The sequence below is a fragment of the Triturus cristatus genome, chromosome 2_1, assembly GCF_964204655.1.
Source record: "Triturus cristatus chromosome 2_1, aTriCri1.1, whole genome shotgun sequence".
Classification (NCBI taxonomy): Eukaryota; Metazoa; Chordata; class Amphibia; order Caudata; family Salamandridae; genus Triturus; species Triturus cristatus.
In genome coordinates this window covers 31963701-31978127 of record NC_140581.1, presented here as the reverse complement: position 1 = coordinate 31978127, position 14427 = coordinate 31963701, and the positions used below count along the sequence as shown (strand labels likewise).

Here is a 14427-nt window from a genome sequence, read left to right as displayed (position 1 = left end):
CATAGCCGGGCCCGAGGGTGGAGCGTCAGAGACAAGGTGCTGTGGTCGACCCGAGCCCGAGGGCGAGGGTGTTACCGGAGCCTTAGGTTTGTTTTTTGGGAGAGGGGTTTCGGTACTCACGGATCACTGAGCTGGGGTGAGTGTCTCCTCTTCGACGTCGGAGTCATCGGCCTCGGAGACGGAGATGTATTCTTCATCATCTTGTTGCTTCGGCTGGACATTGAGATCTGCTCCGAAGATGTCCGGAATCGGCTGCTTCTGCGAGACATTTCGTGACGTCGAGCCCGACGATCACGAATGGTTTTCTTTGACCTTAAAGATGAACAGGTCTCGCAGTTCTTGTATTCGTGGTAAGGGGAGAGGTAGAGGTTACAAACCTCGTGTAAGTCCATGTGTGGGAACACCCGGGGCATTTTTTGAAAGGAGTCCTTTACATTGACTGCAGGCGTGGTCGGCGTGGATAAGCCCAACGGCCCACGTCGAAAATCGAGGTTGAGGAGTTTGTTTTTAAAAATGTGCATTGAAAGGTAAACGCAATCGAGACAATACCATCGAGTGTTGAGGAATTGCGCGTCAAAGGGGGGTTCGAAACCGACACTGACCGGAGCGCAGCAAATCACATCTGAACCTGATGGCGGAAAAAAACAATCTGGAGATGAAGTCGATGCCCATGCACACTATAGTCCTAAGGAGGAGTCACCTACCTCGTGACTACAAAGACTTCTTCCACGACAAAAATAAAGTGCAAACATCCGAGCCCAACACCAGATGGCGATCATTCATTTGAACATTGTGTTTCAGGATGAGACTCTGCAGACTGTGAAGACTAATAATAAGAAAGTACGCAGATTGGTTAATAAAGCTTTGCACAGACTTACCTGATGTCTCCACCAGTGTTCAGGAACTTCTCAGAGAGACACCACTCCAGCTGATTGCTAGTGTTTTACTCCAGTAGCAGCACAAAGACAATTCTAGCCACCACAAGGTGGTCGAGACATACCAACATTCCATTATTCCTTCATTCATCCATTTCAATCGCCTCTCTGCTCCTAATCTCTGGCGTGCATCCCTTTTCCATCTTCAATGCCTTCCAATTCCCTCTTACCTTTTCTCCTGGTTTGCTGCCATAGAACATGACGCAAGGGTACAGCTCCACAGCGTCTAGCTCCTCGAATGCAAGCCTCAGCTCCTGCACACAGTGTCAGAAAAAGAGAGGGGAAAAAAAGAGAAACAGTGATTGCTAGAGAAGAGTGTAGGGGTAAATAAAAAGAGACAATGGGGGAACATGTACACACCCCAACCCACCAAAATTGTTTTCACTGACCATATGTCAAATCCCATCCTAAGCCCCTTTTCATGTACGCTAAGGTCATGCTATTAAAGCACGGCTGCACAATATTACATTACCTAAACCTTTCACTGGTGCAAAAACTGGGCGAGTGCACTTTTTCACAGTTTCACTGTTTTCATAGGAGTGGCTTACAACAGTGTTTGCACTAAATTATATTATGTACAAACCTTTACACCAGGGACAATTCTAGAGCAAACTGAACTTGCTTTATTTTGTTGCGTTTGCTAATAAGGTTATATGATATGCTATAACAAATATTGTGTTTTTCGCTTTCAAAAGCTAACAGATGAGTCTATGTTCAAGGCAACATGAGGTTGCTCTGCTTTTTATTATGGTTGTAGCATATCTTCTTTTTTTAAGACAGAGGAAGGATTCTTTGTTAAAACGGCATTCCTCACATTAAGATGTATCCCTATTCGTTCATTATATTTATTCTACATGTTTAAGTAATGTTGATGGGACAAACCCCGCTGCCCTTATTGCCTACTATAAAAGCAGAAAAAACAGGCAAAGGAGCAGCTTCTAATGTGGGTGATTTGGCCGGATAAAATATAGAATGAACTTCCGCAGATCATACACCTACTCTGACATTTATATAGGGAATCAGACAGTCTCTGCCAAGACTCCAGTACACCCTTATATGGAATTAAATTTCCAGTCTTACAATTGACTATTGGATTTCTTGCATCTAGATCAGAGCGGCCATCTTGGGTCATTCCATACAAAGCTGTGCGCTGCCCTGAATGCATTCCCACCTTGCATCTGTTTCACAGCCCCTTCTTCATCGTGCCTCCTCCCATCCCTCACCCACCTCGGGGACCCTAGCGAGTTCCTCACCTCACAGCCCCTTCTTCATCGTTCCTTCTCTCATCCCTCACCCACCTCGGGGACCCTCACGAGTGCCTAATTTCACGGCCCCTTCTTCATCATTCCTCATCCCATCCCTCACCCACCTCGGGGACCCTAGCGAGTTCCTCATTTCACGGCCCCATCTTCATCGTGCCTCCTCCCTTCCCTCACCCACCTCGGGGACCCTAGCGATTTCCTCATTTCACAGCCCCTTCTTATCGTGCTTCCTCCCATCCCTCACTCACCTCGGGGACCCTCAGGAGTACCTCATTTCACAGCCCCTTCTTTATTGCCCCTCCTCCCATCCCTCACCCACCTCGGGGACACTCACGAGTTCCTCATCTCACAGCCCCTTCTTCATCGTGTCTCCTCCCATCCCTCACCCACCTCGCGGAACCTCAGGAGTATCTCATTTCACAGCCCCTTTTTCATCGTCCCTCCTCCCATCCCTCACTCACCTCGGGGACCCTCAGGAGTACCTCATTTCACAGCCCCTTCTTCATCTTCCTACCTCGCATCTCCCGCCCACCTCGGGGACCCTCACGAGTACCTCCGCGTGCCTCCCCGTACCTCCTCGTTCTTGGCGAAGGAGAGGGTGCGGGCCTCCATGTCTAGCACGCAGGTGATGCAGTCCCCCTGGCTGTAGGGCACCAGAACCTTGCTCAGCTCGCCGCCATGGTACAGGTGCCCACTATAGGCCCGGTACAACCACATGTCCTGGCTGGTGCGGTGATTGACGTCAGCGATGGGCCAGCGGGAAACCCCAACACAGGTGCCCTCGTTCTCCTTGTTCTCACTGGTGATGTGAAACTGGGGAAGTGAGAGAGGGAAGGTGTTTAAATGCAAGGGAAGAAAGACTGCGATGGAAAAAAACGTTGTGTAAGTTTGATCTCACATTTAAAAAACCTTCACTGACACTAAGAAAGCTTGCACGTGGTGCCCTACCATGCTTTTATCATTGAATTATGTATAAATCATGTCACAGGCTACAGCTACACCAACATACATGTACCTCATGCATGTTTCACTATAGCCTATCAGGAGAGTGGACGCCTAGCACAGCTCTGCCAGAAACCACTGTGCATACCACAGGCACACATGAACTTCAACAGAAGCCACCATCTGTTCGCATGTACTCACCTTAGCAATGAAAAGTCACACATGTTTTGTCTATTACAACTCCAGGGTTACACCAGCTGCAACAAACAGTTGCCTACCCTTCAACAAGTGCCTGGGCAATTCAGGTATAGAAATGTCTGAGATGGGTTGCTGTCTTTGGTTAGCGTCAATTCTTTCAATATATAGCGTAAACCATTAGCAGAGGTTTTAGAATCCATCTGCCTTCTCTGACCAATATCTTTGAACATTGGCTGACCCCAGTTTTGGCTGACCCCAGTTAAAGCCGGACAGCTCAGTAAACTCGCCGCGCAGCATGGGTACACCGTTGTTCCAGAGAATGACATTTGAACACCTATAGAGTCCATATAGCAGGTACTCTAATCCATACATTACAAGGGCTGGTACTTCAGCTTTAGATGTTAGCTGTACTGCGCCATTGTTCTGTTTGACCATACTTGCGAAAGCTTGGAAAGCTCTTTTCCGTCATCAAACCTTCTGAGATATTTGTGGTGTTGTGTGAATTTTCTATAAATTGGTGTAGAAATGAACTCCGAAGAACTATACGTTTGACGTCCTAATTCTCACTTTGCATTTATTTCTAAAATGTTGCTTCTTAAAGGTACTGACGCTTGGACCTAGTGACGTTACCAGACAGTGTTACTTTATCCATATCACTCTTGAACATACCGATGTTCTTTCCGTTCAATCGCTGTTAGGTCTGATAGGATTAAATGGTCAACATACAGCACACAGTTAAGTGGCCTCACATGCAGGACAGTGGGAGGCGAATAAACAGTCGCGTAAGCTGGCGGTATTTCAGAATGGCACAGTGAAAATAAGAGGGGCTTCCTTCGCCCCATTATTAACTTGAATTCTTTGGGGATATGTAGGATCATTATTCAATAGAACCAGACCTCGGTGCTTTCGGGCAGCTGGAGCTCACTGCTGAATTTATATCTGGGAAGGTGAAAGGGTTGGTGGTCAATGGGCAGCCCAGGACATAGAGATAGCTTTATAAATACACACATACATACAGTACGTACATAAGGCAGTCCTTAATTTGGGCCGGTGGTTTCCGGTGCTTGGCAACAGCACTCAATTGTCAACACCTATACTTGAGCGAAGTCTGGCACAAGGTGGCGCTGTCTGGCTAATTTAGAGATGACCACAACAGGCAATTATGAATTCAATATACATTAAACATGACTATTACCTGCCGCCCAAGCTCGACTTATCGCTTTAGGGGGGCCTGGAATTGTCACACTTGTAGCAGTGTGATGGTTAGTAGTTGTGTTGTTTCTGTCCTTGGCAGCGCTGACAGGGGCAACGTGTGCTGCCAGCTGCAGGGGCCTCCTGGCGAGAGCCCTGATACCTATTTTTCTTACACATTAAGCACTGTCATAAGGTCCACATTGTGCTTGGGTTCCTTCTCTCATACTCACACTCCTGGTCGCCTCACATACCTTCCACGTAAAGCAGCCAGCAGTAATGGAGGACCGGGCCAGCCCGTATCCTTTCCCGCCAGAGGAGTGCGCCAGCACGTTTCCGCTCTCGAGACTGCAGGACAGGAGCTTATTGGGCTCAAAGGAGACGTCAGGGATATCAAAGGCGTCTTCATTCGCCGCTGCGGGACTCTGTAAGGCACCACAAAGATTGGAGAGGCATGTATTTAAAGATTTAATGTATTAGACATGTGTGGTCCCTTTGTTTATCCCTGAAAAAAATCATTAACATAGAGTAATAACAACATTCAGAAAAAATGCATCGTTTGAAATATTCCAGAAAAAACAAACCTGGGTGCAGTTTCTGAACCTGAAACCGAATATCATGCAGGATGAGGTAAAAGATGAACGGAGCATGAGCAGCTCTGGATTGGCTTACATCCTGAATGGAAGGCGAGGAGACGAGCAAAGCAGAGGGAATAGAAAAGGGAAAAGGGAGCAGCCAGAGGTGGCTAGGGTTCCTGCTGTTAGTATCCAGGAGCCAGCTTCCAGTCCTGTACCCCAGTTGTACCCCTCATTTCTCCTTCCTCCATCACTGACTTGACTTCCTGTTCGATAGCAGAGCACACTTATACAGAATGCTGTCGTGTTGTTGTCGTAATCAGCCTGATCGCTGCTTGTTTCTGGTGCCCTCGGGTCCATCCTGTTAGGGGCAACTTGAGAGGGACACTTGAAAAAGAACCCCCTCAAGCAGGTCCTGAGGTCTGAGGCAGTAGATTTACAACCCAATTCTAGAAAATGTGCAGGAAAGTGGGACACCCGAAGCGCTGGAGATGCCGTAGGTTGCCACGTGTATTTCGCCAGGACGACTACGCTAAAATATGGCGCGTCTCCCAAGACTCCCTCGAGGAGGTGAACACATAACCCAAATTGGGTCAGCCTATTTAGGCTCTAGTGGGCAGGCCTACTTAGGTTCTTAAGGCGTACTATCTCGGATACTCCGCTGTTTGGATCGCGAGCCCTACACCTATGGTTCCAAACTTTGAGTAGATTAGATGACTCTATGTCTAGTCCTGACGAATTACACTAGATCATAAATTAACAACTACTGGCAAGAAACATGCGCACCTCTTGATTCCAAAGCCACCAGAGATCATTGCCCCCATCGGTGGCGCCACGATTTGAACCACACGGGCAGACTCACTGAATTCAATGATTAGTCAAGAGATTTGCCTGATCTATTTTAATTCAATATCTTCCACTATTCTGAAGCCCACTTCCGCCAATCTACACCTCGGGCTCTATACTGGCACTTCACAAACGGCTTTGGAAAAAGATCACCGCCAAAGAGCCCCCCTAGAGGGACCCTGCCAAGCATTGCAGCGCCGGCACGGTGAGGAGCCAAGTCCTATGATGAAGCATGGCACTCGCACCAGTGTGTGGGGGCTCTATTTCCAACAAGGAACCACCCTCCAGCTTTTGGTTCCAATATATCTGGCATGTTAGAACATCACACAACCTGTCTTCCCCCATCTCTCACCTCTATAGGAACGGCATACCAATCTGCCTTCTAGAAAAGTGGGACCTCATTTTGCTCCAGTTCTAAGTTCTTCTTGACCAAGCAAGAACGTATTCTGCAGAGTACTCATCTAGCTGTGTCCCAAGGTGAGGAGACATCACTTAAAGCTTGCACAAAGTTGCAGAGAAGCTGAAGGTCTGCCTGGAGCCTGGAGAGATAAGGAGTGTGTTTGCTGGAGGAGAGCCTGTCCAGGAGGAAGTTGCAGCTGTACTCCAGTGTCAGGTTAAAGTTTGTAGATTTAAATCTTGTGGCTGGTCAGCCGTGATGGTATCCAGGGGCTGTCCAAGGGCACAGGGAGATTAAGTGATTTGCCCTTAATCACAGGATGTTGTGCCGATGAAGAGACTCGAACCTGGATCCCCAGCTCCCGATTCAGCAGCTCTGGCTGCTGTGCCACATCCTCTCCCTGAACCCCCAGAAGTTACTGACTGCTCTTGGGAATAAAATTTCAGCCAACCCGTGTAGTTAGGGGCCTCCTGGCCTCCCATCCTCGGGAACCATGTACAGATATCATGCCAAGAAGTCATCCTGTGCTATCCACCCCTCCCTGAGATGCCAAAGGGTTGGTGCGCCTGCTGTCGACCACCCAGACAATCATCTGCCTACCAAGCAGGTCTGCCTTGCTGTTTCTCGAACGTGGCTTCAGTCCCACTGAAACTGATGCTGCCTTCAGCAGGGATGCTACTGCGAAGGGTAACCAGAGGGGACCCTGCCAATGTTTGTCGACCACAACAGGACAACCGAGTTAACTAGCCATGCAGGCCATGTTTTGCTGCGCTAACAGTGACTGTTGCCTAATCGTTCTTATTAATTTGGGTACATATTAATGACCTGAACTGCAAACTACTGTGAATGAGTAGAGACCGTGTGAACTGCATCTCCACTTCATCTGTACCTATTAGAGTCTAAGGACCTGATTCAGATCTCTGCAGGCGGGTTACTCTATCACAACGGTGAAGTATAGCCCGTCTGCCGGAATGTAAATCCCATGGGATAATGGAAGGAGTAACCCGTCCGCCCAGTTCTAATTCAGGCTCCATGCCATCATATACATTTCTAGAATGAGTAGATGGTGCCATAGTCGGTTGCTCAACTACATCTCTAAATTGGATTTATAGCCGTGCCGCGGAGCCTTATTGAACTGTGTTGAGTTACCTTCTGCAGTCTTAATAGCCTACTTTCTTTTTAATAAGATAAAACTGGCCGCAAGAACATATTTATTGTCAGTTGTTTGGCTGCTGATGTCTGAGCCCCAGACTGCTCGCCCTCACTGCCCTGAGAGTCAAGTGTAGAAAGGGCTGTACTTGGCCCATTTACAAAGAGTTCCCAGGTCATCAGTGGCAAACAACCTCAACTATCACTGTTGGGACCCAGCAGCCCCATCCTCCCTGTGCCCCCTCCCCCATTCACCCCCTCCCTTCCCCAGACTGGGTATCACAGTGATGGACAGAAATACTTGAACTGATCTGTCATTTATGAATGGAAAAATAATTCAATTTTAGCTGATCTATTTCTTTAAAAACAAGCGCCAACCAAGGCAAACCTCATTCCTAGTCCCTGCACAAATGGAAGAGTCCACCACTAACTATATCAAGCACTCACTCTGAGCGGGCCTTCAAGCGGCGCAGATGGATGCCAGTCTACTGGGCCTCATTGTGAGATGAAGCTTGAGTGCCCATGGTGCTTGAGACCCCTGTGTGAACATTCACTACCACTCTGGGTGACTGAGCAAGGCGGTCAAAGAGATGAGCAGAATGCTGAGGAAAACATGGAAGGGTAAGAACAAAAAGCAAGGCAGTAGAGTCCTGCTTCAACACAATAGCAAGGAATCTTGCTGGTGCAGCGCCCATGCGATAACCCGCTTCTCATTTCCTCATTCTGACCGACGCAGTTTGTTTTCTTGAGCAGGTGGCCCATGCTAAGAGGCCTTTTTACAGTCACATGAGTGGAGACACTCCCTACCAGCTTCCCGAGTAAGGGGCATATTATCAAGCACAGCGTTAAAATTATCACCGCTTTAGCAGAAGAAAACTACAGCTAAAGTGGCGATAATGGGCTTGATAATATGCCCTTGAGAATTCCAATAGAAGCCCATGTTGACACCAGAACATGGACTTCTATTGGAATTCTCAAAGGCATATTATCAAGCCCATTATCACTGCTTTAACAACAGTTTTCTGCCGCTAAAGCGGAGATAATTTTAATGCCGTTTCTTGATAATATGCCCCTCAGTCTCTACAGTATGTGAGAACTAAGAAAACCAACAGTATGCAAATTATAGCATGGCAAGTGTTCAATGTGAAGCACATGTTCAACCCCAGGGATATCTTGGCATTAAAAAACAAATGTTTTTGTTACCCAATCTCATTTTACCAACCACGGAAGGACGAAAACCAGAGTGAACCCGCCAGGATTTGACCTGGGACCATGAGGTTGAACATAGATTCTTGAGGGGGTGCATGAGTTCATTGACTCCTTAGATCCAGTAAATCAGCCTTTGAGCTTTTCTAGCAGGGCACAAATCGAACTTCGGAGCATGAACTGCCCGGTCGTGTGTTCAGGAACATGAGAGGCAGCGGATCCATGTTTCAGTAACCCTGGAACCATCTAGCCCATATCTAGCCTATCGTAATATATTTGGAGCGGATTGAGATGCTGTGAAACTTCACACGCCAGAGAGTACTTGCTCGATTCATTATCAAAACTGGGGCTAACTAGCCTATGGGCCACCTCCACAACCCATCAGAGCTTCAAAAACATTGCAACAAAAACGACAAAAATGATACCGATAATTGAAGACAAGGAAACCCTGGCTAAAAGGGCACATGATGGCCAGTGCTTAACGACTGTAAAGTTCTTAAACCACAAACCTTTTTAGGCAGAGGTTTCAAAATGAAGACAAAAGAAAAACTCTCAAGGCTACGTTTTGGCATTTTATGGATTCTCCCACACCTATCTCCCCCGGAAAAGGATATCGGGAGAGCATACTTGCCGCCTCTGTGGAATGGGAAGTGAGGACCCTGTGCATCATCTGTATTTGACCAAGTTTAATGGACATTAGACGCACTCTACTTCGTCCAACTTTTAAACAGAGCGGCATTAAGACTGGCAGGCAGGCAGTGAAGCTATGCTTTCATTCAATTGCAACTCAACTAAACTGCCGCCCTACAAAGTTCTTCGATCTAGTGGAAAGGAGACTTATTCGCATTTCCCAAAGTGAGTAATGAGCTAAATTGCACTAGTGATGTTACATTTTGATGCACTGGCACTTTAAATTGCCATGTTCAATTTGGTATCTTGATTGGCTAAGTTGCACTGATTATGTTTCTATCTGGATGCACCAGTACTTTAAGTTGGCAAAATTCTCTGTGCCTAACAAGACATCAGGATCGAGACCCAGTGTGGTCCTCCACTTAGTCACATTTTAGTGAATTCCCTGATAAAAGACTTTACACTTTGGCGCAACCTCACATGTGGCTTAAATCTAAAAGATGGATGGATTTTATGTGGTTTTTAATGTAATGTTCATATTTTTAAGTGTGAGTTTTAATTAACTGAACAATACATTTTTTACTTACTTACATATCTAGCCCATAGGAATGTTCTTTACAGAAGAGAGGACAAGATTTGTGGAAGTGGTGGGTTCCCTCCCATTTTCCTTGTTGGTCTCTCTAACCCCTCCCCCCCTCCTGTTTAACTATTGTAAAATGCATGTGTCTGACCTTAATGTCTTATCCTTTGAATGAATCGGGAACTATCCTTTCGCTGGATTAACCCAGATTCAGCAGATCAGCCGGTTGACAGAGACGCAACACAAAGATTGTAGCTCAAGGCAGAAGAACAACAAAGAGAGGGACTGTCTGCCCATATCCTATATCCTATCTTCAGTTCTGCTGGAGAAACAATAGTTTCACCAAAATGACATGATTGGGCAGAAATGTAACCATCCCTATTTGGATCCCTGTCTGCACCACAAATCCATAAGGTCGGTTGCCATGGAGCTAAAGCACACCAGAAGGAAAGGAAAATGCACTTTAAAATAACTAGTTCCTTCCAAACGTTTGGAGCTATCGTACAATTCCAGTGGCCAGTCTGTTGGTGGCCAATTACCACCATACTGGATTTAAACTGATGAAGTTCACCACACTGATGAAGAGGAAGGTTGGAACTAGAGGCAGGGTCCTTTGCTATTCCTCATGGAGGGCCTGTGACCCTACTGCAGAACTGAGGAAGAAGACACCCTGCTGATGCAACTTGAAGTAAAGAAGAGAGGGGCTTCTTGGAATATAGAGTCTTATTCTGAAACCCCAGGTCCAGCTGCAGCTGTGCTCCAGTGAGGACCGTCAATCTGTGAAGGTAGCAGAATGGAGGCAAGCATTGGCTGCCTACCCCGACTCAAAGAGTAGCCTGTACACAGACGGCAAAGCCCCCTCTGTGTGACAAAGAACTAGACATTGGTAAATTCAATTGGCCCATTAACACAAGTGTAGATGGTGTGTGAGCCAATCACAGAGTTACACGATTGTTAACAAGAGGCTTTTAACATGAAAAAATAAACTCCTATAAGGTACATCAGTTCTGATGTCAATGGGGGTGGTGTTCCATAACTTGGGTGCAAACATGGAGAAGGCCTTCCTCCTGGTATGTTCTTTCTTCATCTCTACTGTTGTAATTTCCAGGCTCCTGGCATGAAGCTGTCGGCATCAGGTGGTTAGTTTCTCAGGCAGCTATTAAGGGTCGTTGTTCTTACTGCCTCGTAGGTGATAGAACTGGTACTGAAGATGATGCAGGCCCGGAGAGGGAACCTTCAGTGGTAGGGTGATGTGGTCAATCTTCTTCAAGCCTTGAATGCGGCATGGCAGAACATATAGGATCCTATTCAGGGGTTCGAAAGATGTGTCATGGAGGCCACCGCTCTGCTGAATAGAGCACTGCCTCCATCTAGGGGAAGAGGACTACGGTTTGAGCTGTTGTTCTGAATCTGGCTTCTGGAAAGAAGGCTTTCATTCATTTCAAGTGGGACAGCTGGTACTGAGTGGTTTTAGTTTTCTTGGTGATGTGCTCTGTGAAGGTAAGGTGATTTCCTACTTAGTGCTGTCAGCTGGACAGTGAAGCCATCTAAGTTCCTGTTGTAAAGCCCCTCTTGAATCTGTGGTGTTTCGGAGCTCTTGGTGAGCAGAAGCAATTTTGTCTTTGTTGGGTTGAGACTCTGGAAGGTGCTTGATGTTCAATTCTGCATTAGCTAGATGCAGGTTTGGAATCTTTGTTAGGAATCATGGCTGGCGATATTGCTTGTCATTGAAGACCTGATGAATGTGATCCAGCGGGTTACCATCAACAGACAACAGATACTCACCTTGTTGACGCACGCGCAGTCAAGATTGCCCATTTAAAGCGTTTTAGTACTTCATCCGTGTTACTTGCATTAGTAAACACATAACCAAGCTTCACTAACCCGCGTGTTTGTGTGGTGCACATTAGTTTAACACAAAACGTAATTAATAATGTGTTAGTAGGTTAAAGGAGCAGATTGCATCTCAGCAAGTCTCTTTTCTACGAGTCCTTGCTCCATCAAGCCCCTCTCTGATGGCATTTTTGAGCCATCACAAAATTACCCATCCCAAACCAGATGCCAACTTTCAGTATTTCTCATTTTCATTCTCTTCTTTTGCTTTCTCATTTTCATCTTTATTTTCAAAATCTCTCATCTTTTTATAAACTCTCCCTTTCATTTCCTCCATCTGAATCTCATCATATTCCCTCTTTCTTTTCTTTCCTTTCCCATTAACTTCATATTTCCTTCCCTTTCCTTTGTTTCTACAACACTTGCACCAACTCATTATTGTCAAAACTATTATTGTTACACCAACTACTGGAAGTATTGTTTGACCTAAAATACTTTTCCCTAAATCAGAAAACCAAGTCCATATTGAAGAAATAGTTTTTGTTACTCTCCCATACACTGTCAACCTCCAGTGGTTTCAAATCTTCATGAAGTTTAGTAATATTCTTAATATACCCCCTAATTTCCTTACTCTTATCAGGAATGTAAGTACAACAATGTTGCACTTTCAATATTCTACAGACTCCGCCCTCTTTTGCTAATAAGATATCAAGCGCAAGTTGATTTTGTAAAACCATTGACCTAATCGCAACCATTTCCGTATTCATCATCAAGAAACCCCAGCAGCATTCATTAAAAGACGATCAACCACTGTCAACAATTTACAAATTCTGTGTGTATTCAGAATGACTTCCACTGAAGGTATCAATGCACCAAATATATCACCTACTATTTCTGAAAAACTAGCTCTCTTTATTCGTGTTAGCCCATTAGCGTTTTCATTGCTTCCAGTGATTCTTTTTACATGATATAGCTTAGGAAATACAATCCCAAAATAACAGCTTCCGTACCACCATGCAGGCAGCTTATAGTAAACATTATTCCCACACACGTAGTAAACTCCAGGAAATACTGGATCAGTCCCCAACCTCCAAAAATTAGGAAGCTATGTTCACATTCACTGGAACCAATAAATACGTTATTATAATCTGTCTTTAATCTATGGAGACAGGTTTTCCCTTTCTTCACAAAGTCTAGGGACATCGCAGCATGAGCCTTGCCAGCTGTATGAATGTCCTCTTTCTCAGCCCATGGTGGTACATGAGTTTTCTGTTCAGCAGCTTTCGTTTGGAAATCCTATCTCCTTTCTTCAACTAAATTTAAAAATACTTTCTCTTCTTCACGTAATGTACATGTTAAGTTATTCTTGTGTGCCTTTACTATATCTATTGATTTCATTATTAAGAAAAATTCACTCATAAACTGTGCATCTTGACTACTAAGCACTGGACTCATATTCTTTCGAATAAGAAGTTCTGAGATTACTACATCTAAGTTTGAATAATAATACTGAAGCTTTCCTGTTTTATAGCACAGACTTATTAATACACTACATGAAATACCACATGTTAAAGGTAAATGATGATATGTGACACCTTCTGATACCTACGCTGGTAACTTCATACAAACATAACAATCACTAATCTCCATTGTGAAGGATCAGATCTTAGATCCTATATTGTATCTCTACTTAAAACCTCCCTACAGCTCAAGGACTCAGAAGAATCATTGAGTCATGACATACAGAGGGTGCATAGGGATCCCTTTCGTAGGAAGCCCAGGAAGATACTAATCAACTTTCTTACCTTTGCTTTAAAAGAGAGGATCCTCAATTTAGCATTGCAAGTGAAATCACTGAAGGCTAAAGAGTTTTCTTTTGAAATCTGTTCCGACCTTTCCAGGTTTACACTGGATAGGCAGTGGGAGTTGGGAAGGAAGTTGGAAAATTTTAAAAAGCACGGCATGGTAGCTCAGCTAAAGTTTCCCGCCTTCCTGAAAATTATGCACAACAATAAAATGAACTTAAGATCAGTTCAGGAGGCGGATGAGCTGCTTAATTAAATCAGCAAGGGGGCCCCTTAATAAGTAACTCGGCCTGGGTCTCGTTACCGTATCCCTTCTTATCAGCAGACGGCCTTCTCTCTCATTTCACTTCCCACCCCCCATAATCACCATAACTGATAATCAGATTATGGAGTCAGAGCAATAGGTAAACCACATGTAGTGGGTGGCAGGTGGTTGGATAATTTGAGCAAGGAAAGTAGGTATTGGGAAAAAAAAGTATATATTAATGGGAAGAAGGCCACTAGAGTTCAGAATAGAGGGAAGGAAAAGTAAATTTTAAAAGGAAAAAGAAAGGGGGAAAAACAATTAAAAAAAATACAATAAATAAATTATGCTTTATACATAAGAACAAGTGCCCATATTTCCTCCCCTATTGTCCTTAATGGTTTTTAGGGTTTGAAGGGTTTCTTTTTATTATACTTTTTCACATTTTTGAAGGTGGGTGGGGCGGGTTGCTCCGGGATGTAATCCCTGAACTACATCTGTCCAGATAACTGGGGTAAGGGTTCTCCAGTGTTGTGGGTGCAGTGGGGGGACACAGGGGTTGGGGTAGGGATCAGTGGGGTAAAAAATAAAAAAAATCCTCATTCACCTTTTATCATTCTTATCAATCTCATTT

At 45.1% G+C, this 14427-nt stretch overlaps 1 protein-coding gene across 7 annotated transcripts in view; it reads right to left on the bottom strand.

Annotated features, from left to right (window-relative positions):
* The window catches only part of LOC146863653 (putative E3 ubiquitin-protein ligase HERC1), a 1482062-nt gene that overhangs the window by 776808 nt on the left and 690827 nt on the right, over window positions 1-14427 (bottom strand). For all 7 annotated transcript variants that reach the window (XM_085627737.1, XM_085627739.1, XM_085627735.1 and 4 more), the window contains exons 34-36: window positions 4783-4953; window positions 2771-3010; window positions 1106-1189 (exon numbers count right to left, since the gene is read on the bottom strand). In XM_085627737.1, the coding sequence (XP_085483863.1) occupies window positions 1106-1189; window positions 2771-3010; window positions 4783-4953 (495 nt within the window). The remainder of the gene's footprint in view (window positions 1-1105; window positions 1190-2770; window positions 3011-4782; window positions 4954-14427) is intronic.